At 39.8% G+C, this 26,293-nt stretch overlaps 2 protein-coding genes across 3 annotated transcripts in view; one reads left to right on the top strand and one right to left on the bottom strand.

Moving 5' to 3' along the window:
- Positions 1 to 26,293, bottom strand: part of LOC309701837 (low affinity immunoglobulin gamma Fc region receptor III-A-like) — a 52,706-nt gene that overhangs the window by 13,556 nt on the left and 12,857 nt on the right. The gene's annotated exons all lie outside the window — the stretch shown is intronic.
- On the top strand, positions 1,256 to 9,135 carry LOC309701828 (butyrophilin subfamily 3 member A2-like). Of its 2 annotated transcripts, none has more exons than XM_082526100.1 (7): positions 1,256 to 1,359; positions 5,251 to 5,341; positions 5,538 to 5,879; positions 6,235 to 6,513; positions 6,602 to 6,721; positions 7,841 to 8,367; positions 8,477 to 9,135. In XM_082526100.1, the coding sequence occupies exons 2-7, from the start codon at positions 5,260 to 5,262 to the stop codon at positions 8,489 to 8,491; spliced, it is 1,365 nt and encodes a 454-aa protein (XP_082382226.1). In that variant the 5' UTR covers positions 1,256 to 1,359; positions 5,251 to 5,259; the 3' UTR covers positions 8,492 to 9,135. The 2 variants fall into 2 exon arrangements, with proteins under 2 accessions (XP_082382226.1, XP_082382227.1); XM_082526101.1 differs by lacking the exon at positions 1,256 to 1,359 and adding an exon at positions 3,287 to 3,456.

The following is a 26,293-nucleotide window of genomic DNA, read 5'->3' as shown; positions in this document are numbered from 1 at the left end:
TCAGGATTGAGTCAGGCTGCATCAGCTGAATCTGTTATTTGTAAATATCAGTATGTTTTATTCAGGTGTGGGGAAAATACATAAGAGTGCAGCGAAGCGACGTACCAGATTAATCCCTGTCCAAAGGTATCATACTTAAATCGGACTACTGAACCTGCCACATCAGCCTTTTGTGAGGTCTGTTTAAAGTCGACTAAAAATGAACTGCAGGTTCCTGAGAGGTGGACTGTGAGCACAGAAACACATGTTCAGACATACAGCTGCAGCATATGGAACGCCAGGACTGACATAATGAATTAATTAAATACACCATTAAATAATTAATTAAATATGGCAAAAAAAAGAATAGGAAATAATTAATTAAAATGGAAAATAATTAATTAAATTAATATTTTTGACACGTTTAATTAATTATTGCCACATTTACATAATTAATTAATGTGTATTTAATTAATTAATTTTGGCACACTTGACTCCTTCAGGTCTCACCATGAAATAATTTTATCTGTCAACCTCACCGATCAAACTCAGGGGGCGGGGTTAACACTGATCGAGTCAAAACCATTGCTTTGGCCTGGTGGCCATCGTTTTTAGAAGGCATTTCTGCACACAAACAACCGGCATGTGGAAACTAACTGAACTGTACTTTGAAAAACCCTGTTTGTGTGTCACCAAATATAGTTTTAATGTTTTTTAGCCGAGAATGTAGGGGTTTAATCTTCAGATATCTGGTCGGTTTGTCAAGATACAGCCTCTTTACAAAAGTGTGTCGATGATTTCGGAGATGTCTGCCCAGCTCAGTCTCACAGCAAAGCATGGGATAGACCCGCTCGCAGACACAGACCTTCAAAGTAAAACAGGAAATTCACAAACACAAACTCAGAGAGACAAACAAAGCACCAGGGTAACGACACAGGAAATAAACCTAGAACTGGAAACCCTGACAATGAAACCTACATACTAATAAAGATAACCATGAAGAAATTAAACATCAGATCAGCTAATAATAATAAACACAATGCCAAACACAAAACACTGGGTCAATGACCCAGCACCATGACAAAACCATTTTGAGCTCCTCTTGGGTTTACACATGATCTGAACTGATCTGATGCCGTATGCAATCAAGGTAAGCCATCCCTGTGTTAGTAATGCCCAGTGTTTATCTGATAAACATAAAGGAATGTGCAGCAATGAACGTTAGAAACTGGTCCAACCAGAATGTCTGTTTTGCAGTAACTGGTTGATACTTGTCTCAGTTTTTGTTTCCTGCTCGGCTCCAGTGACTCATTTCACTTTAACAGCGACACTTTGGATTAGTTTGGATCACTGTGTCTGAGTCTAGGGTCTTTATCTGTGGTAAGTCTTTATGTTTATTTGTTTGTTTGGTTTCTTTTGATTTTGAGTCAGAGAACAAGTAGAAATCTGGGCCACCAAAGGGCTGTCATTCTTTGTGCTATGTGGGCCATGTGTAAGCACATTGTGTGGGCCAGATCTGTGCCATGTCAATTTTGCTATGTGGGAGACTGCTGCTGATTCGTGCAACATAAAAACAACAAATTAGTTGAAAAAGTTTTTATATGAAAATGTCTTCAGCTGCTTTTTAAAAGAATCAATGGAGTCTGTACAGCAGACATTGGGGGTGATTAGATTCTTGGACATGTCAAAGAACAGAAACAAAATTGATTTGATTGGATTATTATTTTTTTGTATAGTTTCTCTCAACACAAAAATGCCCCATTCATTTCATGTCAGCATTTTTTAAAGAAAAGTAGTGATATTTTACATTTTTACTGTTTTCCATTGTAGGCTAATGCATGAAATTCTTGCCTTTTTGCCACTTATATTCTGGCGTCCCAAGAGTGATTTATATGGATGTGTGTGTGAAACTATTTTTAGATCAACATCTGATTCATCAATGAGCACATTTATTATGCAAACTGCACCAACACGGAAAACTTCACCAACAAAAGATAAACACAACAGAACATATGAAATATGTATACATTTGAATCTGAAACATCCAGGCTTTGAATATGTGATGTATGTCCGTGTTTGGGAGAAAGAGATAAATGGATCTCTTTGTGTGTGTGTGCGTGTGTGTGTGTTGTCTCGATTCTTCGTTGATGTGCTGAGAACAAACAACCAATACTCAGAACAGGTCCAGTTAACAACAATAATTTATTTTAGTACATATATGTGGGACATCCACACGACACCGCCCAAAGCGTGGTCCGGTGGATCCCAAAGAGGAAGCACTTTGATACACAGTTTTATATGTCAGAGTTCATGCCTCTTTATGTGTAAGCAGAGTATATTTATCATCCATCAGTTACAGTTAGAGACAGCTATGATTCCTTTTTTGGTGATCTTCTACAATTACTTAAAAATCTATCTTAACTGCCTCTCTACTTGCTGTTTCCTGTTGTTCTTAATATGAGGCCTATAATAGTCTATGACACATCCTGAGTACATCCTGTTCTGCACAATTTTCCGTCTTGCTAAACAATCTAATGACCTATGACACAGTTTATAACTCAAAGATGGCCTTTAATATACTGACCTGTTATTAAATGCATAAAACAAAATACACGGCAAATAAGCGCTAGAAAATATATTTTCCCAATAGTGTGTGTGTGTTGGTGGGGGTTGGGAGAATTGGGTGTGTATGAGAGAGCATGTATGTAAATCTGTAAATATGCACTGATCATTTAATGGGGTGAAAAAGATCATCTTAGCGGATGTGTTTGATGTATGTTTGAAGAGGTGCTTAAGCCAAAACATGGCCTCTTATTCAAAAGGAAAAACTGATGTTAGTGTGTATATGTACCTGGCTTGTCCTCTGAATGAGGCAAATTCAAGCACATTAAAAGGTAACCAGACAGCACGTGTAGAAAGCAATATTCCAGTGTTTCTCTTTAAAAACCACACACCAATATTTAAAATTGCCAGTTATGCCGTGAGAGAAATGAAGCTCTTTCACTCAGAAGAGAGAAACATTTTAAAGACCCAATGCAAATATACCATGTAACAATTTTTTACACCCTTATCATTTCATTTGATGAAATGGGTCATCCAATTACTGAAGTGCTGCTCTTAAATACACACACCAAGAAAACTGTATGCACTATACACAGTGAGTTATATTTGACAACTTTCACGGACATAATGTCCTTGTTCACAACTCCTAAACAAGGAATTCACAGCATGTAGGATGTTGAAGCACATTCATCATGTTAAAAGACAGCTTTGACTTAAATGGACAAATGAATCAAATTGAAAGTTTAACAAAATTCCAACCCGTCCTCACTTTATGAAAAGAACTGACCTTTGATATCAGGAACTATAAAGTCAACACGCGTTATTGTTTAACAGAGGGTTGGGTTGAGAGTGCACATAGTTTTATTACAACCTACTTTCTTTGAGCTGTGGTGACTGTTTTGAGCAGTTCGACAGGTATGTAGACTTTTACCATAGAAAGCTAAACTGTACTTAGCCTAAGTTTTCTAGTAGGTGCTCATAATACATAAAATCACATTGATTCCATTAGCATTAACAGTTAACAGAGGCACAAAGAGTGCTGTAAGCATCAAGGAGCGAAAGTAACATAATTATTATTTCTGGATACTTGTACATTCATAAATATTTAAAATGTGTACTTTTAATTACATGCTGTTATTAGTTGCTACTTCGAGAGTTTACAATTTGAAATAAAATCCATATCTTCTATCAGCATTTTATAGACAGTAAGTCTATTAATTGCAAACAGGACAAAAGAAACCATGACCTATGCACAGACACAGCTTTTTGGTTGAGGAGGATATACTGAACTCAATGTTACTTGTGTCTCTTGTCTCTCTACTTTCATCGCTGTATTATTTTGATCTCTTTATAAGCAGTTACTGGTAAGAGTAGATGTTGGAATCAGACAATGAAAATGGGACAGAAACAAATCACCAATGTTTTATCACTGTTTATCAATAAAAACTTACTTTTGTGCTAAATTTCACAGACTTAGATGTAGAACTTTTATTGTCATTGTATAGTTACTTGCACCATTAAATTATATAATATAAAAAAGAAGAAGAAAGAAATACATAAACACTATGTACACTCAAATATAATAAATAATAAATAAATAAGGGTGGACGGGCAGCACGGTGGCACGGTGGTTAGCACTGTTGCCGCACAGCAAGAAGGTCCTGAGTTCAATTCCACCATCAGGCCGGGGGCTTTCTGTGTGGAGTTTGCATGTTCTCCCCGCGTTTGCGTGGGTTCCCTCCGGGTACTCCGGCTTCCTCCCACCGTCCAAAGACATGCAGCTTGTGGGGATAGGTTAATTGGATAATCCAAATTGTCACTAGGGATGAATGTGAGTGCGAATGGTTGTCCGTCCCTGTGTGTTGGCCCTGCGACAGACTGGCGACCTGTCCAGGGTGTAACCTGCCTCTCGCCCTATGACAGCTGCGATGGGCTCCAGCGCCCCCCGCGACCCTGAAAAGGATAATGGACGAATGGATGGGTGGACGGGCTATGAAAATTGCACATCTGCTAAAATATTGCAAACAAAATTGGTCCAAAAACATGTCATTTTCAGCTTTTTTTTTGTAAAAAGATACGTACCTGGCCCCGCCTACTATCCTCGGAAACGTAAAATGATTGGCTAGAATCTAAAGTGTATCACAGCTCAGGAAAAAAAAGCACCGAAATAAAGTACCGAAATGTGCGCCGCTTTTCGGTCTGGTTATTACCGTTTATGTCAGATGGCACCGGACACCGGTACCCATCCCTAATGTACACTCAAATATAATAAATAATAAATAAATAAGGGTGGAAGGGCTATGAAAATTCCACATCTGCTAAAATATTGCACAAAGGAGAAAAAAAGGGAGACCTTTGATTTAGTAAAAAGTACTTTTGTTATTTTGCTTGTAGTATAATGACTTCGTAAAGATGAGTAACTGGGCTGTGTCCAGATGACATGTTTGCTCTCATCAAGAGCTAAGAAGAAAATGTCCAGATTTCCTGCAATGTTCTTGATCTCTCTTGTTGCTGTTACTCCTGGAAAGGAGCACATTTCTAAATGATTAAAAATAAATTTTAACATAATTAAATACTTTTTTCAAATGTGATATTACCGTGACACTCTACAAATCACTCTTTCACTGTTTCATTTTTTTCTATCAGAGAATGGCTTAATATAAAAATGTGTGTGTTGCTATGCCCCCCTCCCCTTTTTTTTTGTTGCAGACATCTAGAATGAGTCCTATGAAGAATAAACATCTCTTGGTTTTGCATCATGTTGTTGTCGTCCTCCTTTTTCTAACACAAACTTGTGGTGGTAAGTTGCACACAAACATTTATAAAATCCACAATTTAAAGTTTTTACCTGTAGTCTTTCACAGATGATGGAAACACACACTGTAACAGCACCAGTTTATATTGATGTTGTTAAATAAATCAATTACACAGTTTGCTCAGACTGATCTTCACAATTACTAAACTGCTGAACTGTATGTGTCCCTAAATTTTGTTAGGTCAGCATCAGATGATTGGTCCAACTCAGCCAGTAGTGGCCATGATTGGTGATGACATCATGTTGCCATGCCACCTGGAACCTGCTGTGGATGCTGTTGACCTGACTGTGGATTGGTCCAGAACTGACCTCAAACCTAGATCTGTCTATGTGAGGCGAGAGGGTGTGGAGCTTCTGACTGAGCAGAATCCTTTGTACACAGGAAGAACATCACTCTCTGTCAACAAACTGCAGTGTGGAGACGTTTCATTGAAACTCTCCACAGTACAACTCTCTGATGCAGGAACATACAAATGCCTTGTACCTAAATTTAATGCAGAAACTGTGGTGACGCTTGCTGTAGGTAAGTTTCATTTAATTTAGATTAATTTCTTCACTTTGCAATTTAGATGTGAAGAAAGACTTTAAGCAACATATATATTGAGTGGATAGGTACAAGTTAATTTCAGTCTATATACAGGAACTTCGAAAAGAGAAAATGGAATAAATAAGTAAGATTATTAGAATTTTGACCAGTTAGATTGAACAGTTGATGTCACATAGCATTGTGCGTCTCTATAAGCTTAAAAGGACAATTTGAGTTAAGGTCAATAAGAGAGACATTTGGGCGAACTGTAACTATTTTAAGAATCTTTTTTTTAGATATATATTTTGGCAACTACATTTCAATATTTTGTCTTTCATTCTTTTCTTTGCAGGTTCAGTTTCCTCACCAGTCATAGAACTCACCAATGTCAAAAATGAAATGGTGTTAGAGTGTAAATCTAATGGCTGGTATCCAGAGCCTCAGATGTTGTGGGTGTACAGTGAGGGAAAACCCATTTCTGTTGAACCTACAAAGATTGTCAGAAGTTCTGATGGCCTCTATACTGTCAGCAGTAAAGTGACTGTGGAGAAAGGACAGAGCTACAGCTTCAACTGCAAAGTTCAACAGAAGAATATCAGTCAAATCAAAGAGACACACATCCACGTTTCAGGTAGAAATGCCTTTTTTTTATATCACTCACATTAATTTTCAGTTACAGAAAGTAGAATCTAGAACATTTTGTCTCCTTATATTCACAGGTGATCTCTTCATGGTTCAGTCTAATACTGCTGTTCACATTACCATCAACTTGGCTGTCTGTTTAATAAGCGTCGGCACAGTAATATTCCTAATATGGAAGTGTGGACAAAAGAAAACCAGTAAGTTCAAACTACATTGTACTTTTTTACCCCAACCTCAAATTATCATCAGACCTTTTTAATGTCTTGTTTTAGTGTAACTGCCTTTAAAATTAAGGGCTAAGAAGTACAAACGTGATTCAAATAAAAATGACACAAACACATAAACAGTTATGTTAAAGGCGCTCGAGGGAAAAAAGTGGATGGAGACTGCAGAAATTACAGAGATTTACTAGCAAAATTGGAGGCTCTCATCAACTTTACTTTTATAAAGGAATATAACCCTGTGTCCTGTGTTGTAAAGAGATGTGTTAAGACATGCAGAGTTGGTCCCATCAGTGCAGACTGACTGAGATTGCAATATCTTGACTCTCTGTTTGAATTTATAAACTAAGTGTTAATTATTGGCAAGTGGTTGCCCGTCTGTCGGAGAGTAACTGGACTTAGTTCAAGTCAGACTGTGTTTATTTGTTGGCAGTTTGCATCCCATTAGCAACCTGTGCAATTGCCTTGTGATCAAAAGTGAAGTATAGAACACCCTCAACCTCTAGAAGACCAACTGGTTTCCACAACCACCTGCTGAATGTGTAGAAATTCCACACGAGGAAGTTGCCTTCCTATTGTTGTCCTCTAGTGTGACTGAGACATTTTGGGGGCAAAGGTAAAAATATTTGAGGAAATCACCCACTGTAAAATTATAGTTATAGCAACAATATAAATGAAAACTTTTTGTGCTTCATCCTTGTTATAGGAATTGCGACCAAAATGTCATGTTCTCACTCGTTTACTCATATAAACAAAGCAGTGAAAGAAAATTAAATGTGAAAATTAGATATGCATGAATAGATAGATGTGATTTTGAATAAAATTGGCCAAACCTCTCTGATTCACACGTAGCAGTTTCAGTACGTCTAATGTTATTTTAAATATCCTTCATTAGTGATTTCTGAACATCTATTTTCACTGAATTTTGAAATACATCTGAAAGTCAGTCCTTCTCAAAAGAAGACTTTGTTCTTGACTCTACATTCTTGTTGGGTGGTAACCATAGTGTCAGTCTCTATAGTAATGCTTCAAACTGTTTATTTCCATTTATATTTGATTACTGGTATAGTAAATTCCTGCAATTTTATCACACAGAAATCAGCATACATGATGAGGATGAAAACGAACTACATCAAACAGAGATGGAGGGAAAATTACAGAGAGAATGTGAGGAAAAGAAAAGACTTGAAGATGAGTTGCAGAACAAGGAGGAGGACTTAAAACATGTCAGACAAACCATTGAAAAACTGATGGAGCAGAAGACATTTCTGAAGAAACAGAGAGAAAAACTCAACACACTGCTGCAGGAGGACAAGGCAGGGATGAAAGAGGTCATGAAAAAAGAGAAAGAAAACCCACTCCTTGACAAAGAGAAAAAAAAGAATAAGCTTGTAGATAAAAAAACTGACCTGGAAAAGAGAACAGAAGTACATGAAGAACTGTTAAAGATGACAGAAAAGCTAATGGAGGAAACAGAGAACATTATAATCCAAATGACAGAAAGAAAGGGAAAACTAGAAATAGACAAGGAACAAATTATTAAACACTTGGGAAAGAAACAGAAAGACATAGAAGAGATTCAGAAGAAACTGTCAGAGAAACAAGCGAGAAACAATGAACAGGTGTGTACGTTTTTCTTGTATATATTTCTTGTTAAAGTCACACGTACAAACTGTCGTGTTGTGTCTTCAGTTATAAACCTAACACGTTTTTTTTGCTTTTCTCCCTCAGCAAAGGACAAAGTAACACGACAAATAAAACATGGATTTTGCTGTTTTCTTTCTCTTGCTGTCATTTTGCAATGTGATGCCTAATGTTTCTTTATTTGTTTGCTTTAAATTTATACTATATACATTTAAACAAGAAATGCAGTTTGACTGTATTTTATCATAGGAGATTTTGTTATGATAAAATGTATCAACATTTTTGTGATCCTTTAAATCTTTTGTCTGTGTGTAAGTAAGAATTACACTGTGAGAGGAAGAAGAAAATATGTCTGTATTGTGTTATGATCAGTGTTGTGTTTGTTTTGTGTAACTCCTCCCACCAGAGGATGGCTGTGGGTTTTTGTTTTCTCCTTTTCTCTCTTAAGAGGTGGACACCTGGGCGTGCCTGCTGGGGATCTGGGTGGAGTCTCGGCCTATCCTCGGATTGGATAATTGACTAATAACCTCTGGTTTTTAACTATCCGATGACAGCCACCTGGCCCCCTCTCTCCGAACCTCCACCACTCGACCAAGAACCTGTGTGTTGTTTTATTGTAGTGCACACTCAGAAAAATAAAGGTGCCAACTGGAACCAAAAGTGGTTCTTTAGACTGATGCCATAGAAGAACCTTTTTTGGTGCCACAAAGAACCTTTCAAACAATGGTTCTTTGAAGAACCATTTCTTTCAGTGGTTCATTAAAGAACCATTAAAGGTTCCCCAAAGAACCATCAAGAAATGGTTCTTTGGGGCACCTTTAATGGTTTTTCAAAGAACCTTTTAAAAAATGGTTCTTTAAAGAACCATTTTTAAAAAGGTCCTTCAAATGGTTCTTTAAAAGAACCATTTTAAAGAACCTTTTTTCAGTGGTTCTTTAAAAAACCATTTTAAATCTTTCAAAATAAAATGCATCATAAATTGAATTTGAGTAGGGTAAAATAAATACGAGCACAGCATAGACATATATTAATGGTTTATTGTCATTTTGTAGTTACCAAAAGACAAAAAGGCATTTTAACCCTCAGCACAACATCACTACTAATACATGTCACATATTAGTGTTTTAAACAGTAATAATTAAATATATTTGCTATACTATAAATAAATATATATAAATACTATAGCTACAGATAACACAAATAATACATGTATTGTTTAATTAATAAAACATCAGAAAGTGATAAAACACAATAGAAATAGCAATGGCTTCATAACAGACCAATAAATCAACACATTTTCATCAGCAGATATTTGCATGTTCAGTAAAAACATTTCAACAACAAGTTTATGATTAAAATGATCAATGAACTTCAGCCTTACGCTATGTAATGTACGTTTCATGTTGTACTCATGGTCCTTTGTTAGTCCAGTTTAGGATAATGTCTCTGACGTATGTATCATATCAAATATATGTCATATCAAAACAAGCCCACACCTGCAGTTGTTTCAGTTTTTCACTGGTGTTTCCTGTCAGCTGGTCAACCTCTCAGGCGGACATCCATATCAGCCAACCAAACGACAAGCTCCTCCCTTTGTGCTTCAAATCCCTCCCACTCTGAGACAAGGAGCTGAAAGAGAGAGAAAAGAGTCAATTATAAAGAAGAGAGAAAAGTGAAACCCTCCTCAGAAGGTCTGACTCGCATACCTGCAGTTGACCTGTGATGGACTCCAGTTTGGCGTTCACGTCATCCCTTGCTGTTGCCAGTAGCCGAGTCTGCAGGGTGCCCTGGAAGAGCTGAGTTAATGTTCGACTCCTCCTGGTCAGGCTCTCCAGCTGGATGAGCTGAGGTCTCCCCTCTCACCGCTGCCTCTGAACACAGAAACACAAATTGCATCTGAAGCAGGAGGTGCAGATTTTTTTTGCTATTCTTTTCTAAATCCAGGCTAGATCACGTGGAGGTATTTGGAAAACTTTTTTGGCCAGTGGACGACTGTTGTCTTGCAGAAAGTCAAATCAATCAAACATATGCGATACACAATCAATTCACAAGAACACATTGTAAAAAATAAGTCCAGTTCTTGCCTGATTTCAAGTGAAATCTGCATCAAAACAGGGTGACAGAAGTAAAACGAGTGCACAAAGCCTCACTTTGTACAAGCCTGCTATTACAGTTCTCCTCTATGCAGACGACTTTCCTGTTTTGAAGGCACAACTTGGATCTGCTGTACGAATCTTATGGATACACACTAAATGAAACAATAGTGTGCATGACTCCAGATTCTGATCCCTCATCCTAATATGGTCCCAACATAGCAACAGCAATAAAGCAAATGTTGAGGCTTCAAAATACAAAGTCCATAAACCAATGGCTGACATGGGTTTTATCATAAGGGTGATAAATATACAGATTTCCGTCTGTCTTAGAGATTTGATGTTCATTTACCTGCAGATGCACTATACGTACCTGCTCTGTGGTTTTTCACAACATTTTGCACATCACTATTTAATACAGGAAGTAGGTGAACTAAAACAAGTCATCTTTCTTTGTTAGAGGACCATATTAATGAAACAAACCTCAATGACATCATAGGGAGCCCTAAAGATGCTCCTGCTGCTTCTCTTCCTCCTCATCCAAAGCTTCCTTCTCCTTGTCCTCGCCTTCCATCCAATTGTAATTCAACCTAATTGTGTTTCTCCCCCTTCTCTTCCTCATTTTGTTGGAGCTGTGAACACAATTAATGTGAATCTGGATTAATTTGTGCAAACAAGAAAAATCTACAGCTTTTTGGTCAGAGGTGCTCTTGTGATTTAAGCCGGGTAGAGTAGATTTATGTGTTGATGCTGCCTGCTTCAGCTGAGTGATATTTACACCCTGGCTGGATTACAAACTTTAACCATGTGCTGAACTTTGGCCCAGCGTTATAATAATGTATAATGTGTATAATGTGTATGTGTTAGTCCCCATAGGGAAATAGTTCCTCTGCATTTAACCCATTCACCCAGTGAAGCAGTGGGCAGCCATCAATGCAGCGCCCGGGGAGCAGTGTGTAGGGACGGTACCTTGCTCAGGGGTACCTCAGGGTAGCCGTTCAGTGGAGTTGAACCCCTGACCTTCCGATCATGGGGCCACCACTCTACCTACTGAGCTATCCCTGCCCGTTAATACCTCTTGTTAGTATAACGACCTCTTCTTAGCTTGTATGTATGATGTATGATGGTGGATAAATGAAATATACAAGAAAATTAACTATATTACAAAAGAACATCTATCTTGGAAACATCAAATGACCGGAGCATAACTTGTCAACTAGTCCGAAAATAAGTTATACAGGAACAGTCAAAGACACACCTTTTCATGTCACATTTCTATTCATTTCTATATAATTCGATTAGACAATAAAGAGTTATCTAATCTAATTATTCATTCAAAAAAGTCAGTGCGCATGCGCCAACCAGCGTGCAGCCTGTTACAGTCGCTCCTGCTTTTCTCTTAGTTTAGCTCTTTTTTCTTACGTATTCTTTTTTTTTCTGACTTGTATTTTCCTCCGTTTTCTATCTCTTACTCAATCATGTGGATTGAGAGAGTTTTTGTTCTTCTGGTGGCCGTGGAACTGTTACTTTTATCATGGAACGGGACCGCGGCACATCTCCTACACGCACGGACTGTTTACTCCAGAGATCAGCTGATCGCCCTGATGCCGGCCGGCTCGCTGGCCAGGCCCGCAGAAGTGCCCGCAGAAGTACCAGCTGAAATTTGGAGGAAAACACATCGGGGATGCAGAGGTCAAGGACAGAAGAGAAGAAAAAAGGTGACGGTGAGACAGCGGAGGCTCGAAGCGAGGAGGAGGTTTAAACCGTGTCTGCCGTCTATCGTGATGGGAAATGTGCGATCGTTGGCAAGTAAAATCGATGAGCTCTCAGCACTGGTACGGAGTCAGAGGGAATACCGAGAGTGTAGCCTGATGTGTTTCACCGAATCATGGATGCACCAGGACATTCCCGATGAGAATGCTTCCGTGGAAGGCTTCCACACTGTTCGGGCGGACAGGGACAGCATCGCTAGCGGTAAGCGTAAAGGAGGTGGGCTTGCTGTTTTAGTTAACAACCGGTGGTGTAACCCTGCCAACATAACAATCAAAGAAAGGATTTGTTGCCCGGACACTGAACTGTGTGCTGTTGGACTCAGGCCGTATTATTTACCCAGGGAATTCTCTCACGTCATCTTGGTGGCTGTCTATGTTCCCCCCTCTGCTAACCCCACAGCTGCATGTGACACTATCCACTCTGCCATAGCTCGGCTACAGACTCAGCACCCGAGTGCCTTTATTGTGATCTCGGGTGACTTCAACCATGTATCACTGGACAATACACTACCAACATTCAAACAATATGTGGACTGTCCCACCAGGGGAGAGAAAACTTTAGACTTACTGTATGCTAACGTCAAGGATGCATACAGCTCCTCCTCCCTCCCCCCACTTGGTAGGTCAGATCATAACCTGATTCACCTCACCCCCCGCTATGTGCCAATTGTGAGGAGGGAACCTGTGACCACCAGGACTGTTAGGAGGTGGTCAGAGGAGGCAATAGCGGAACTACAGGGCTGTTTCGAGGTGACCGACTGGGAAACACTCTGTGAGCCTCACGCCGAGGACATCAATGGGCTTACTGAGTGTATCACAGACTACATAACTTTCTGCACCGACTCCATTGTTCCAGCTCAGACTGTTCATTGTTACCCAAATAACAAGCCGTGGGTGACTAAGGACATCAAAGCCCTCCTCAACAACAAGAAGAGGGCTTTCAGAGGGGGCAACAAAGAGGAGGTGAGGAAGGTCCAGGTGTTACTAAAGGACAAGATCAGAGAGGCTAAGGACAATTACAGGAGGAAGCTGGAGTGGAAACTCCAGCAGAACAGCATGAGAGAGGTGTGGAGGGGCATGAAGACCATCACTGGATTCAGGCCAACCAACAGCAGGGGAGCTGAGGGAGGTGAGAATAGAGCCGACGAGTTGAATCTGTTTTTCAATAGATTCGACACCACAGTGTCTGCTCCCACCCCCACAACCTCACCTGCAGTCAGCCTGGAATCCAGAGCCACACCACTGTGCCAGCCTCTCTCTTCACATGTTGCCTCCTGTGAGATTCCTGACACCCCTCCCCCACCCATCACCTTCACTCAATACCAGGTTGAGATGCAAATGAGGAGACTTCACTCAGGCAAGTCTGCTGGACCAGACGGAGTGAGTCCCCTTGTCCTCAAGGCCTGTGCCCCCCAGCTGTGTGGAGTCTTTCATAAACTGTTTATGCTGAGTCTGAGTCTGCAGAGGGTCCCGGTGATGTGGAAGACATCATGCCTCGTCCCTGTACCAAAGACGCCTCGTCCCAGTGGCCCCCAGGATTACAGGCCCGTGGCACTGACCTCCCACATCATGAAGACCCTGGAAAGGCTCATCCTGGACCAGCTGCGACCCATAGTAAGACCACATCTGGATCCCCTTCAGTTCGCTTATCAGCCTCGTCTCGGAACAGAGGACGCCATCATCTACCTGCTCAATCGTGTCTACACCCATCTGGACCAGCCGGCGAGCACTGTGAGGGTCATGTTTTTTGACTTTTCCAGTGCTTTCAACACCATCAGGCCGACCCTCCTGGGTGATAAGTTAGCAGCGATGCAGGTGGATGCTTCTCTGGTGTCCTGGATTGTTGATTACCTGACAGGAAGACCACAATATGTACGTCTCCCACAGTGTGTGTCTGACAAGGTGATTAGCAACACAGGGGCACCACAGGGGACTGTCCTCTCCCACTTCCTCTTCACCCTCTACACCACAGACTTCAGCCACTGCACAGAGACCTGCCATCTTCAGAAGTTTTCTGATGACTCTGCGGTGGTTGGATGCATCAGCAGGGATGATGAGACAGAGTACCGGGCTGTGGTCGACTCCTTTGTCACGTGGTGTGAGCAGAATCATCTGCAGCTCAACGTGGCAAAGACCAAGGAACTGATCGTGGACTTCAGGAAGACCAGGAAACACTTGACCCCTGTTTCAATCCAGGGGGTCAGTGTTGACATTGTGGAGGACTATAAATACCTTGGAGTACACATTGACAATAAACTGGACTGGGCTAAAAACACCACAGCACTTTACAGGAAGGGCCAGAGTCGTCTCTATTTTTTGAGGCGACTGAGGTCCTTCAACATCTGCCAGAAAATGCTGAGGATTTTCTATGAGTCTGTTGTGGCCAGTGCGATCCTCTATGCTGTTGCATGCTGGGGGAGCAGGCTGAGGGTCGCAGATGCCAACAGACTTAATAAACTGATCCGTAAGGCCAGCAATGTTGTGGGGATGGAGCTGGACTCCCTCAAGGTGGTGTCGGAGAGGCGGATGCTGTCCAAGATAAAGACAATGTTGGATAACACCTCCCACCCACTCCATGACATGTTGGTCAGTCACAGGAGCTCGTTCAGTGAGAGACTGAGATTACCGAAAAGCACCACTGAACGACACAGGAAATCATTCCTGCCTGTGGCCATCTCCCTGTACAACGCATCCACTTAACACACTGTTTGCTGCTACAACTACACATGTTTCTTTTCCAAATATTTATTTATAAGTGACTTATGTATGTATGTATGTATGTATGTATGTATGTATGTATGTATATTGTACTATTCTTAGTTAGCGTATTGTCTGTCTTGTCTTAATGTTGGTTTAAAATGGAGCACTGTAACAAAAAATAATTTCCCCCAGGGATCAATAAAGTATTCTGATTCTGATTCTGATTCTGAAAACTCTTATGCATAGCTGTATTTTATACAGCTCATACAGAATTCAAAGTAGAGGTTCATGTGAGTATTTAATGTACGGCTCAGATCTACAGAATTTCAGAGTTTCTAGAGCAGACACAGAGCTCACGCCACAACAGGCTTCAGGCGCCATTTTAGTGACTTTAACAACATATTAATTTTAATTTCGGTCTAGCTGACATTAGGTTATGTACGCAGCACGCAATTGAACCACATATTTTAGAAGCCAAAGGTTCAAATTAGCTGGGAGCAGCTTCACTTAATTATAACAGTGGTTTTGTTGGGAAAACAGTTGGATACTAAATTGCGCTGACGTCAACGGCTAACGTATCTAGCTAATCGCTACTGTTAGCACAACATTAACAGCAAGCTACAATGACGAGTAACAAAAACAAAACAGTAATAAGGTTTTAATAAAAATGTTTTACCTTTTCCAACAGTCCCAGAATCCACAGCTTCAAAGTCCAGCAGGTACTGAAGACTGTTATCCGTTTCGCTGTCACCGTCCGTGAGTTTTTTTTCCCGAAGGTCAAGGCCCGCCGCTCGCACACTCTGCCTGCGCATGCGCATCCCAACGACTGACCCCCTCCGTCCGCTCCCGGGAGATTATAGTATGACGTGTTCTGACGTCACTCTCTCTCTCCCTGTCATTTATTTGGCTCGAAACACATATTAACAAATTGCTCAGTGATGAACAACTACTCAGATCATTTACCTAAGCTGTGCTTTGTCAAAACGAAGTGTGTGTTCATTACACTGACATTCTGTTCTGCAATTGTTATTTACTTGTATTTTATAATTTGACTTTACATACTGCTGGGTGGTTTGTAAAGTTTACAATAACTAGTATTATCATTATGCTATATTTTCAAAAATATATAATAATCTCAAAAGTAATGCCTTGGAGTAGAAAATAGTAATGCTTTATTAAAATTTAAAACTAAAGTACAGTATTTGAATGTGTGTATTGTGTCTACTGCTTGTTAACTCACCATATTCATAATGTGTTTGTGGGGTTAGGGGTGTGTGTCTGTGTGTGTGTGTGTGTGTGTGTGTGGGGGGGGGGGGGGTTAGGGTCTTTAGGCTTTGGCCCCCACCCCTGCCACCAGTATATTTTTAAGGAAATATTTCTGACTTTTATTTGAATATTCAGTTTGCTACCATCTTCTCTTAAAGGGTAATTGCCAGGTTGTCACGGCGACGGATGGCCGGTACTGAATAGGACTCAGGTGCAGAAACCCAGAGCGGAGACAGTAGATGATTTAATAGTTTATTACGGTTAAGTGCAAGGGGAACAAAAAAAGGGAAACGTGGCAAAGACAGAAAATGACGAGACGTGGAGCCTTGGTGTGGCGTGCCCAGGGGAACGTGGCGAGGGAACGAGGCCTGAGAAGTGGAACGGAGCTGAGTGGGGAACAGTCACACTGAGGGGAGAGGATATAGAAGTTAGGCCGGTAGTGAAGGCAGCTCAGAAGTGGCCAGTATAAGAGCAGCAATTCTTACTTGCAGTTAGGGACCTGGAGTGTTTGAGAGGGGGATGATGAAGATCCAGGGGAGGCTGAGTGGCGTGGAAAGGCTGACCTGAGATCCGGGGCTCCAGATGGAGTGTGATGGCAGGAGGGCAGGCAGGTGAGGCACAGAGGGATTTCCAAAATGATCACTAGGTATTCCAAGTCCGGAGGTGGAGTGAGCCAGGGTGGGTACAGCAACTGTAGCACAAAAGAGTCTTTGTTAGTAAGATGAATCACAGCGAGAATTTGAAACACAAGACCTGTTACCAACATGGGCTGATGACGAACTGGCAGTGAGTGAACATCGATGTGTGGTTTAAATCCCTCTGGCTTGATAGCCTGCAATAGGCTCCAGGTGTGCAGGAGCTGGAGTTGGCCCTGCCCAGGGGCGGATCCCAGGTCAGTTCAGGAGCCTAATGGAAACTCCAGCCACCCACCGTAGACCATGACACAGGTAACCCGCCCTCTCCCTTCGCACACACATGCACACAAAGAAAACACACAGTATAATTCACAGCCTCATTATAGTGAATAAATATTTATGCCATTTACACCATCAAACTTAGATAGCTAAGGATGAAGAACCTTTTGTTCTTTAAAGAACCATTTGTAATAGCTGAAGAACCATCCACAAAATAAAAAGGTTCTTTGACGTATGATGGTTCTTTAAAGAACCATGAAGCCATCTGAAGAACCATTTAAGAACCATAATTTTTCTGAGTGCAGTGTAGAGTTTTCACGTGTATATCTGGTGTTGTTATGTCCATTTTTGTAAGTAGTTGTAAGTAGGTTGTCAAGTCGCGATCACGCTTTGTTCACCTGATGTATATCCTTCACTGCCGCAGCCTAGTAGGCGTGAGAAGCCATTTTTGTTAAACAAGTTTTCTCCTGTTTTGTCATTAGAAAGCTAGGTAAGTGACTTGTCTTTTGTTTGGCTTCTTTTTCATTTGGTGTAGGGAAGCGTAGGGACCACTAGGGAGTTTTGTTTGTTGTTTTTGGCATTGGTCACTGCCGACAAAAATAAATGGCTGCTTAACACTTTAAAAGGTATCGTTGTTGGTGTTCTTGCTTGGGTGGGGAGTGAGTGGGCAAACTTCTTGTTGCGTTTATTTACTCGCCTGGACTAAAAACGTAACAATTGTCATGAGACATGGGGTAGAGTGAGATTGAAGTCCCCCCTGGCCGCCTCATCATCACAGCTAAGAGATATTGAAGGTCTTAATAGTCAGACTTGTGATCAAAGTTCTAAAACAGAGCTTTCATCTATTTCTTAATAATTAAGCATTTTATTCTTAATCAAGATAAATAAAATACAAATATAATCAATATATTAATGACAGTAATTGAAATAACTGTTTTAATGTCTGAGTTCTGTGGTGAAATGTGTGAGTGCTCATGAGCAGCTACAACCGTGGCAGTTTTGTTTCTAATAACAGGCTTCACCAAGAATCTGACCTTGGTGTGTGTGTGTGTGTGTGTGTGTGTGTGTGTGTGTGTGTGTGTGGTGCAGGATGGGGGTGAAAGTGACAGCCTGGGGCCAATTATATTAGAAAATGTCTGACTACAAAATGTATGATTCAATAAAATAAGTTATTAAAATAAAAAGTAAAAAAGGTTAATTAACAGATTTTAAAAAGGTTAAAGAAAGTATCCCTCTGTATTTAAAACGAAGAGGGATTATGCTGCAACAAATGTTCAAGTTAAAATGTTCCTCAAATTCTTCATGTTAAGAATAACAAAGAAAATGCAATGAGTTGATTTTAAAGGTTTAAAAAGTACAAACTTTGTGTTAAATCATGTAAGACAGACAGACAGAGAGTGACAAATGTGTGGTGGACAGTGGATGATAAAATGTCAACAACTTGATTGGATTTCCAAAATGTGAAGATGTGATGCCCAGTAGGAAAGGGGGGAGAAAAGGGTGAACAGGTATAAAAATGAGTCTCTTTTACCCAGAGTAAAAGAGACTCTGGGTTCTTCCCTTTTGTCTTCTGTGAGATGAGCAGTTCAGAAAATTGGATCTAAGAGGTGAAAATTCTAGCAGGGACACTAAAAAGGGTAAAGGTCCAAAGTGTGAATTGATTTTGGAATTTATATCTGCTAAAATATCTGCTCAGTTTTGCCTGTTAGATGGTTAATTCGGAAGGATTTTGAGTTACATCATACTTCCACTCAATGCCAAGCTGCTCTGCTTTCCTGTTGGGTGATTATCATTAACTCAGAGCATGGGGATAAGATAAGAACAAACTCAGCTTTAGCTCAGAAAATGTTTTTTAGATTAGTTTAAGTGTTTTGATTATTGTTATATACTGTCCATCAACAATATAACGGTGTTTACTTTTTGCTCAGATCATTTTTTTTCTCCACACTTACCATGTCATTATTTATTTTACACTCATGCATACATTAAACTCTAATAATACAAGCACATCGTCCAGCTGATATACAGCATAATTAGGTCAGCAGTTTCTTCCTCCAACACTTCTAAATACGCTTGCAATGCTGGAATTACAATTGCTGAAATATCCTATATTTGCTATTATTTAAAATAATTTTATAAATTTTATGTTTGTGAGTGCATAAATACCTGAAGTATTTTGGAGATGATTTGATGTGGTTATTCTGCAGAATTTAATTATTAGATTATTTTCAGTTTTGAAATCTAAAGCAAAAATAATATTTTCACAGAAGAATTCATAACTGCAGACAGAAAAATGCTAGAACTGATTTATGGTGTAACATAACCAGTGACTTTTTTTTTTTTTACTTTGTCTGAGAATTGCAATTAATTATAATAAAACAAAAACAAATGCAAGAATGATCAGCCCTAAGTATATATTTAGGGCTGGATCAGATTACCATGAACCTTATGTTACTTATGTCTAGGATGCTAGGGGCTTCCTATGACACACTGAGTGTCTCTTCTTCACTTATCTTTTTTCCAGTCACCATTAATTATTATTTGTTATCAATCTAATCTCTGGCTCACTTCCACAGCCTTTTGTCCTGTCTTTCTCCTTCCACCCCCAAACTTTTGAATTTATTACGTATCATTGATTCCCTATATTAGTATGGAAGTTATGTTACTATCATCTGGTTGTCTTAAGCCCCTAGGTTGTTCAGTTTTTAGTTCTCTGCTATCAGATCCCTTTTGTGTCATCACCCCCTGAGATTTAGTCTCCCTTGTTGGTTCATGTAGTTACTTGTCAGGTTTCATGTCTGACATTTGTTTTCTTGTTGTCAAGTTCATGTCATGTCTGTGTCTTATGGTTCCTGTTTTACTTTGAAGAGGTTTTGTGTTCTGTCTTCATTGTTTTAGTTTCACTTTCCCCTGTGGTGTCCTCACGCTAATTTGTATCAGCTGTGTCCCCATGTGTTTCCCTTTCCCTCATCGCCTCCATTGTATTTAGTCTGTGTGTCTCCATTCGTTCTTCGTCCCATGGTCATAGTTATCATAGTTAACACATAGTTAATTCATAGTCATAATGGTCATCATAGTCTGGTCACAGTGTCGTAGTTTATTCAAAGTTTTCTTTACTTAGTCTTCACAATCTAGTTGTTACTCAAGTTTGTTTCTTGCCTTGATTTATGTTTCATGTGTATAAACACCAAATAAAGCTTTTGGTTCGAGTTAATTCCATCTTCTTGCCTGTGTCCGCACCTGGGTCCTCCACACACACTCTGGCAGACCGTGACACAAACAGTTGTAGCAGATGTAGCTTGTTTGATTTCACTTGTGACTGTTTGATCATTTCTTCAAGTGGTAACTGAACAGACACTCTGAAACTTCTTGCTATTTATTATGTACAGTAATAGCTGTTACATGGGCTCCTCTAAGATCAGGAAAAAAATTACCTGAACTAATACCTGAAATTATGAAACCATAACCTTTTATCTTAGAGAAGATTAGAGAAATAAATAAGCAAAGCAAAAGTTTCTTGTTAGATTTTTTCTATTTGGTAAGATATGAAACCCCAGAAATGATTTTAATTTTCTGGTGAAGTGAGTTTGAGTCAGTTCTTTGTAACTCATATATTCCCACAGTAAAGAAGTCCATGATTACTGTGAAAATAGTCCTTATGACAATGGCAAGAGTTCTGTGAGTAGTTCGAGCAGTTTTGTGAAGGGCTGCAAGAAAACAAAACATGTATAATTCATTATTATAGTTTGTTATTTTTTCTTTTAATATTTGATGTTTGAGAAGTACATTTTTTAGTTTTACTGCCTTATAATTTTGCTGTGACTTTTAAAGTTATTTTTTAATTGAGCCTAAAAGTAAAACATGGTAAATGGCCTGTATTTATATAGCGCTTTACTAGTCCCTAAGGACCCCAAAGCGCTTTACATATCCAGTCATCCACCCATTCACACACACATTCACACAATGGTGATGGCAAGCTACATTGTAGCCACAGCCACCCTGGGGCGCACTGACAGAGGCGAGGCTGCCGGACACTGGCGCCACCGGGCCCTCTGACCACCACCAGTAGGCAACGGGTGAAGTGTCTTGCCCAAGGACACAACGACCGAGACTGTCCAAGCCGGGGCTCGAACCGACAACCTTCCGATTACAAGGCGAACTCCCAACTCTTGAGCCACGATCGCCCCATACAACATCTTCATGTCTCACCTCGGACTGCCAGCCAGCTCTCTGGAGATTCTCCAAACTCTGAGATATTGCACTTATAAAGGCCTTCATCAGACTCAGAATCTGTAGTAATGGTCATCTTGCCTGTGGAGCTGCTGTTGATGTGTTGTCATCTTTGAAGAAATCTGCTATGTGGGCAGAAGGGGCCATGGTACTTCTACAGATAAAAGTTACAACTTCTCCCTCCTTCACAGGAACAACAGGATTTTCCAGGATCACAGCTCCAGCTTAAACATAAGCACACATTACTGAGAGTCAGCTGTTATGACTAAATGTTGTCAATTTGTTTAATGTGTTCATCATTAAAACAAATGTCTTATCAGTTAATCACAAGACAGCAACACAGTGTATAAAGGCACTGGATAGTGGCCAAGTTTACCTGAAGCTCAAACTGAGCATCAGAATAGGGAAAAAAAATGTGATTTAAGTGAGCTTGACTATGCTTTGGGTCATGACCAACATCTTTGGGGTCTACAGAGACTGATCCAAAAAAGACTTGTTAATGCCAGAGGTCAGAGGAGAAAGGCCAGACTCATTCAAGTGGTTTGGGAAACAAAAGTAACAAGATAATTACTTATTTCAATTAAGCTATAGAAAAGACCATCTCTGAATACACACTGAACCTTGAAGCAGATGGGCTACAGAAAGAGAAGCGACTCCTATCAGCTAAGATAAGGAAAAGTGAGGCCACAATTTACACAGGCTCACAAAAATTAGAACTGATCTGATGACTCTTAATTTCTGCTGTGATATCTAGATAGAGGGATCCATCCTGACTTGTATCAGCAGTTTAGCATGCTGCTCGCAGTATAATAGTGTGTGGAATAATTTCTTGGCACACTTTTTGTATTGATGATGACTATCCCTTTATTTGTATGATGAATCCATCTAACAGGACAACACACCATGTAACAAAGCATTTTAGAGCAGAGCACCTTTGGGATGTTGCAGAATGGAAATTTCACATTGACATCAAACAAATCCACTTTACCTTACAATAAGAAACGCCTTGGGACAATTGTGGTTGTGACTTGGTGTTATAAATAACATTGAATTGAACTGAATTGACTATGGACCAAAGTCTCTGAGGAATATTTCCAGCACCTTGTTGAAATCTATCCCATTAGGAATTAAGGCAGCTCTGAAAGGCACCAAAGTATACCTGTCCAGATAGAGCACCTTTTTTCTCCCACTTGTTTTAGTTTTACTATAATTTATCTATGCTTTAATTTACCTTTACATTTCAGCTTAGATTTATTGCAGCTAATTAACAATTTTTTTTTACATAAATGCATATTACCAGCGACTATGACGTTGACAGTGTTTCAATTCTCACACCAGTATTCCCCACTTTCTGTGAGATAAACAGGTTTGATGGCACAGACAGACGCAGTTGTTGTCACCCAGTTACTGACACATGCACTGACTTCTCCCTTTCGTCTCCTCTTTACAGTCCATCCAGTTTTGGGATTAAGACCCTCACAGTTAATTGAGAGGGAGCTATATTCAAAGAGCTGAAGTCCAGTGGGAACAATCTGAGCAAAAGCTGTATTGGAAATGTAAAAATAACAATGATAATAAAATAAAAAGAAATGAGTTTGACAATATAGTGATATTTTGAAATCAACAACACATATGTAGAAAACTGACCCTAAAAACTTGTTTAGCACTGAATAATAATATTTAATGACTTTCTTTCTTTTTTTTCTTTATGCCTTTATGTCTCTGTTTAGTTTTTTTGTTTTTGTTGTTTTTTTTTAAGTTGATGATAACTTACATCTGTCCTGTGTGTAGTTATAGTCAATTTGTAAAACCAGCAACAACAAAATAGCTGTAACTGTAGAGATGAAGAAAACACAAAAGTGTCTTAGACTTTTTATTCTAAGCATTATGTCTGTAAATAACCCCATCAAACAACATATTATTATCAAAACAGGAATCCTGCCTCCCTATAAGTAATTCAAACTGTAAATTGTTTAATGTTTTACGAATAAATTGCTACATTTTACAAGAAGACAAAAGTACTCACAAAGTTTCTTGCAAAGAGCTGTGAGCTCCATGGTTTATTGCTACTGCTGTATTAAAATTAGACTGAAATATAACTGAAAAAATGTAGGTTAGACCCTTTTTTATTATCTTTGTTATTTGGGTCGAGGATTTTGAGCCTTTTTTCAGTCGATAAAGGACAGATATGTATGATATTCCAACAACTTTGTGTTTAAAAAAGTATGATAGACTAACTAGTGCTTTGTTAGGTATGAGCTTTTAAAAACTGGCTGCTGGCATAATGGAAAGTAGGACTATTATTATTAGTCATGTTAGTCTTAGTATTTTTGCAGCTAGACCTCTGGTCTCGTAACATGTAAGCTGGTGGCACCTTTACATGATGCAATTCCAAACAAATCTGACTAAGCTATGTAACATGTAGTTAATTTTAGAATATTTTATTATAATTAAGCCTTTATCTTTTATTTAACCAACACTTTTTTATATACTTTTGTAAATGTTGTGTTACTTTAACAATTAGGAGGTAAAGAGTATTCTTATATTTAAGTGGAAATCCTCAGTCGAGTCCACTATTAAATAAAGCAACTGTATACCAAAACTTGCGACAACGTATGATGTCAACACAGTCTACTGGGAAGACAAATGTAAAAACAGATTAATTTTGAGCAAGAGAGAAACACTTATAACATGCAGCCAAAATTGATAGCCCCTGCCCTTTAAAATCACCTTTTATCCTAGTGGCCTCTTCGTGGTTCCCATTGGTGTATGGGATCCCTGAGTAATTTTTAGCTATCCTCAGTGTTTGCTATTTTACATTCTGTTAATGCAGTCCCCCCCCCCTCTATTTGTTAACATCTGACTGCAGTTCTCCAGTCCAAATGAAATTCTAATGTCATTGCTGTAAAATCAAGTCGTGTGCATCAATCAATCAATGTCTCGTTCACTCCTGGAATACAGCCATTGATTGATTGATTGATTGGTAATTTATTTCAACATGTGAACAATATACAAGTACATTTAGAAAATAAATAAGAGAGAAAAAAATACTATACAAATTACATACAAAAAAACATTCTGATTAATTTACATGTTGAAAGGGAGTGGGAAGAAGTAAACACTTATTTAATCCCACCCCTGTCCCATAAATTATCAGTGAATATTTAGTCAGCTTCCTTACTGATATAATTTGTAATAAAAATAGTGAACAGATTTCTGATATACTATATACTATAATATCACATCATGAATTTATTGTTTGTTTGTTTGTTTGTTTTTAAATAGAGACATTCACTTAATTTAAATATTTTCCTTTTCTTTATAGATCGAGAAGATCATATTTTTATAACTCTTTTTGAACAGTTTTATGTTTGGACATTGCTTTAATTCCATATTCAGTTTGTTCCATAATTTCACTCATTGAACAGAAACACAAAAGCCTTTTCTTGTAGTACGTACCTTCATTGTTTTGAAGTTACAAAAACCCCTTAAATTATAACTTCCTTCTTTCAAAAAAAACATACTCTGAATATTACCTGGCAGTTCTTTATTTTTTGCTTTGAATAGAATTTGTGCTGTTTGGAATTTCACTATATCGTCAATTTTCAATATTTCAGACTGCAAAAATAGTGAGTTTGTATGTTCCCTATAACCTGCATTGTGGATGATTTGAATTGCTTTTTTTTTGAAGAGTAAAAAGTGAATGTAATGTGGTTTTATAGTTATTGCCCCAGACCTCTGCACAATAGCTTAAGTATGGTGAAACCTTCTACCTCTTCAACCTGAGCCTGAGGTTGGGAAGAGTCCCACAGCTCTGGAAAACCTCCTGCGTTGTACCAGTGCCAAAGACTTCATGCCCCAAGGACCTCAACAGCTACAGGCCGGTGGCTCTAGCTTCGGCACCTAATAAACTCATCACTGGACCCACTTCAGTTTGCCTACCAGCCTGGCATTGGAGCGGATGATGCCGTCATTCACCTCCTACATCGTTCCCTCGCTCACCTGGAGACCGCTGGAAGCACTGTGAGAATCATGTTCTTTGATTTCTCCAGTGCCTTCAACACCATTCTTCCCTCGGTTCTTAAGGACAAGCTGGTGAACTCTGGAGTGGACCATCACCTCACTACCTGGATCCTGGACTACCTCACCGACCGACCACAGTATGTGAGGACTCAGGGCTGTGTGTCGGACAGGGTCGTCTGCAGTACGGGGGCCCCACAGGGAACGGTTCTGGCTCCGTTCCTCTTCACCATCTACACTGCAGACTTCTCCCACAATTCCACCCAGTGCTTCCTGCAGAAGTTCTCTGATGACTCTGCAATAGTCGGCCTCATCACTGATGGGGACGACAAGGAGTACAGAGGTCTGACCCAAGACTTTGTGGACTGGTGCCAGCTGAACTACCTCCAGATCAACGCCAGTAAAACCAAAGAACTGGTGGTAGACTTCCGCAGGCACAAGCATTCTCCACTGCAACCACTGAACATCCAAGGTATGGACATTGAGGCTGTGGACAGCTACAGGTACCTTGGTGTTCATCTGAACAATAGACTGGACTGGACTCATAACTCAGACGCCCTCTACAGGAAAGGGCAGAGCAGGCTGTACCTGCTGCGGAGACTCAGGTCGTTTGGAGTGGAGGGCCCACTCCTGAAGACCTTCTATGACTCTGTTGTGGCTTCTGCTATCTTTTATGGTGTGGTCTGCTGGGGCGGCAGCATCTCTGCTGGGGACAGGAAGAGACTGAACAGGGTGATCCGAAGGGCCAGCTCTGTTCTAGGATGCCCTCTGGACCCAGTGGAGGTGGTGAGTGACAGGAGAATGGCGGCTAAGCTGTCATCCCTGTTGGACAACATCTCCCACCCCATGCAGCAGACTGTGACAGCACTGAGCAGCTCCTTCAGTGGGAGACTGCGGCACCCACGGTGT

The sequence above is a fragment of the Aulonocara stuartgranti genome (assembly GCF_965226115.1).
Source record: "Aulonocara stuartgranti genome assembly, chromosome: 3".
In the NCBI taxonomy this organism is placed as follows: Eukaryota; Metazoa; Chordata; class Actinopteri; order Cichliformes; family Cichlidae; genus Aulonocara; species Aulonocara stuartgranti.
This window is presented reverse-complemented; position numbering and strand designations above follow the sequence as displayed.

Excerpts from the sequence above, each read along its gene's own strand:
- LOC309701828 (XM_082526100.1), top strand. The coding sequence starts at position 5,260 with ATGAGTCCTATGAAGAATAAACATCTCTTGGTTTTGCATCATGTTGTT. Across the intron at positions 5,342-5,537 it reads TCTAACACAAACTTGTGGTG|GTCAGCATCAGATGATTGGT; the intron begins GTAAGTTGCACA and ends AAATTTTGTTAG. Across the intron at positions 6,514-6,601 it reads GACACACATCCACGTTTCAG|GTGATCTCTTCATGGTTCAG; the intron begins GTAGAAATGCCT and ends TTATATTCACAG.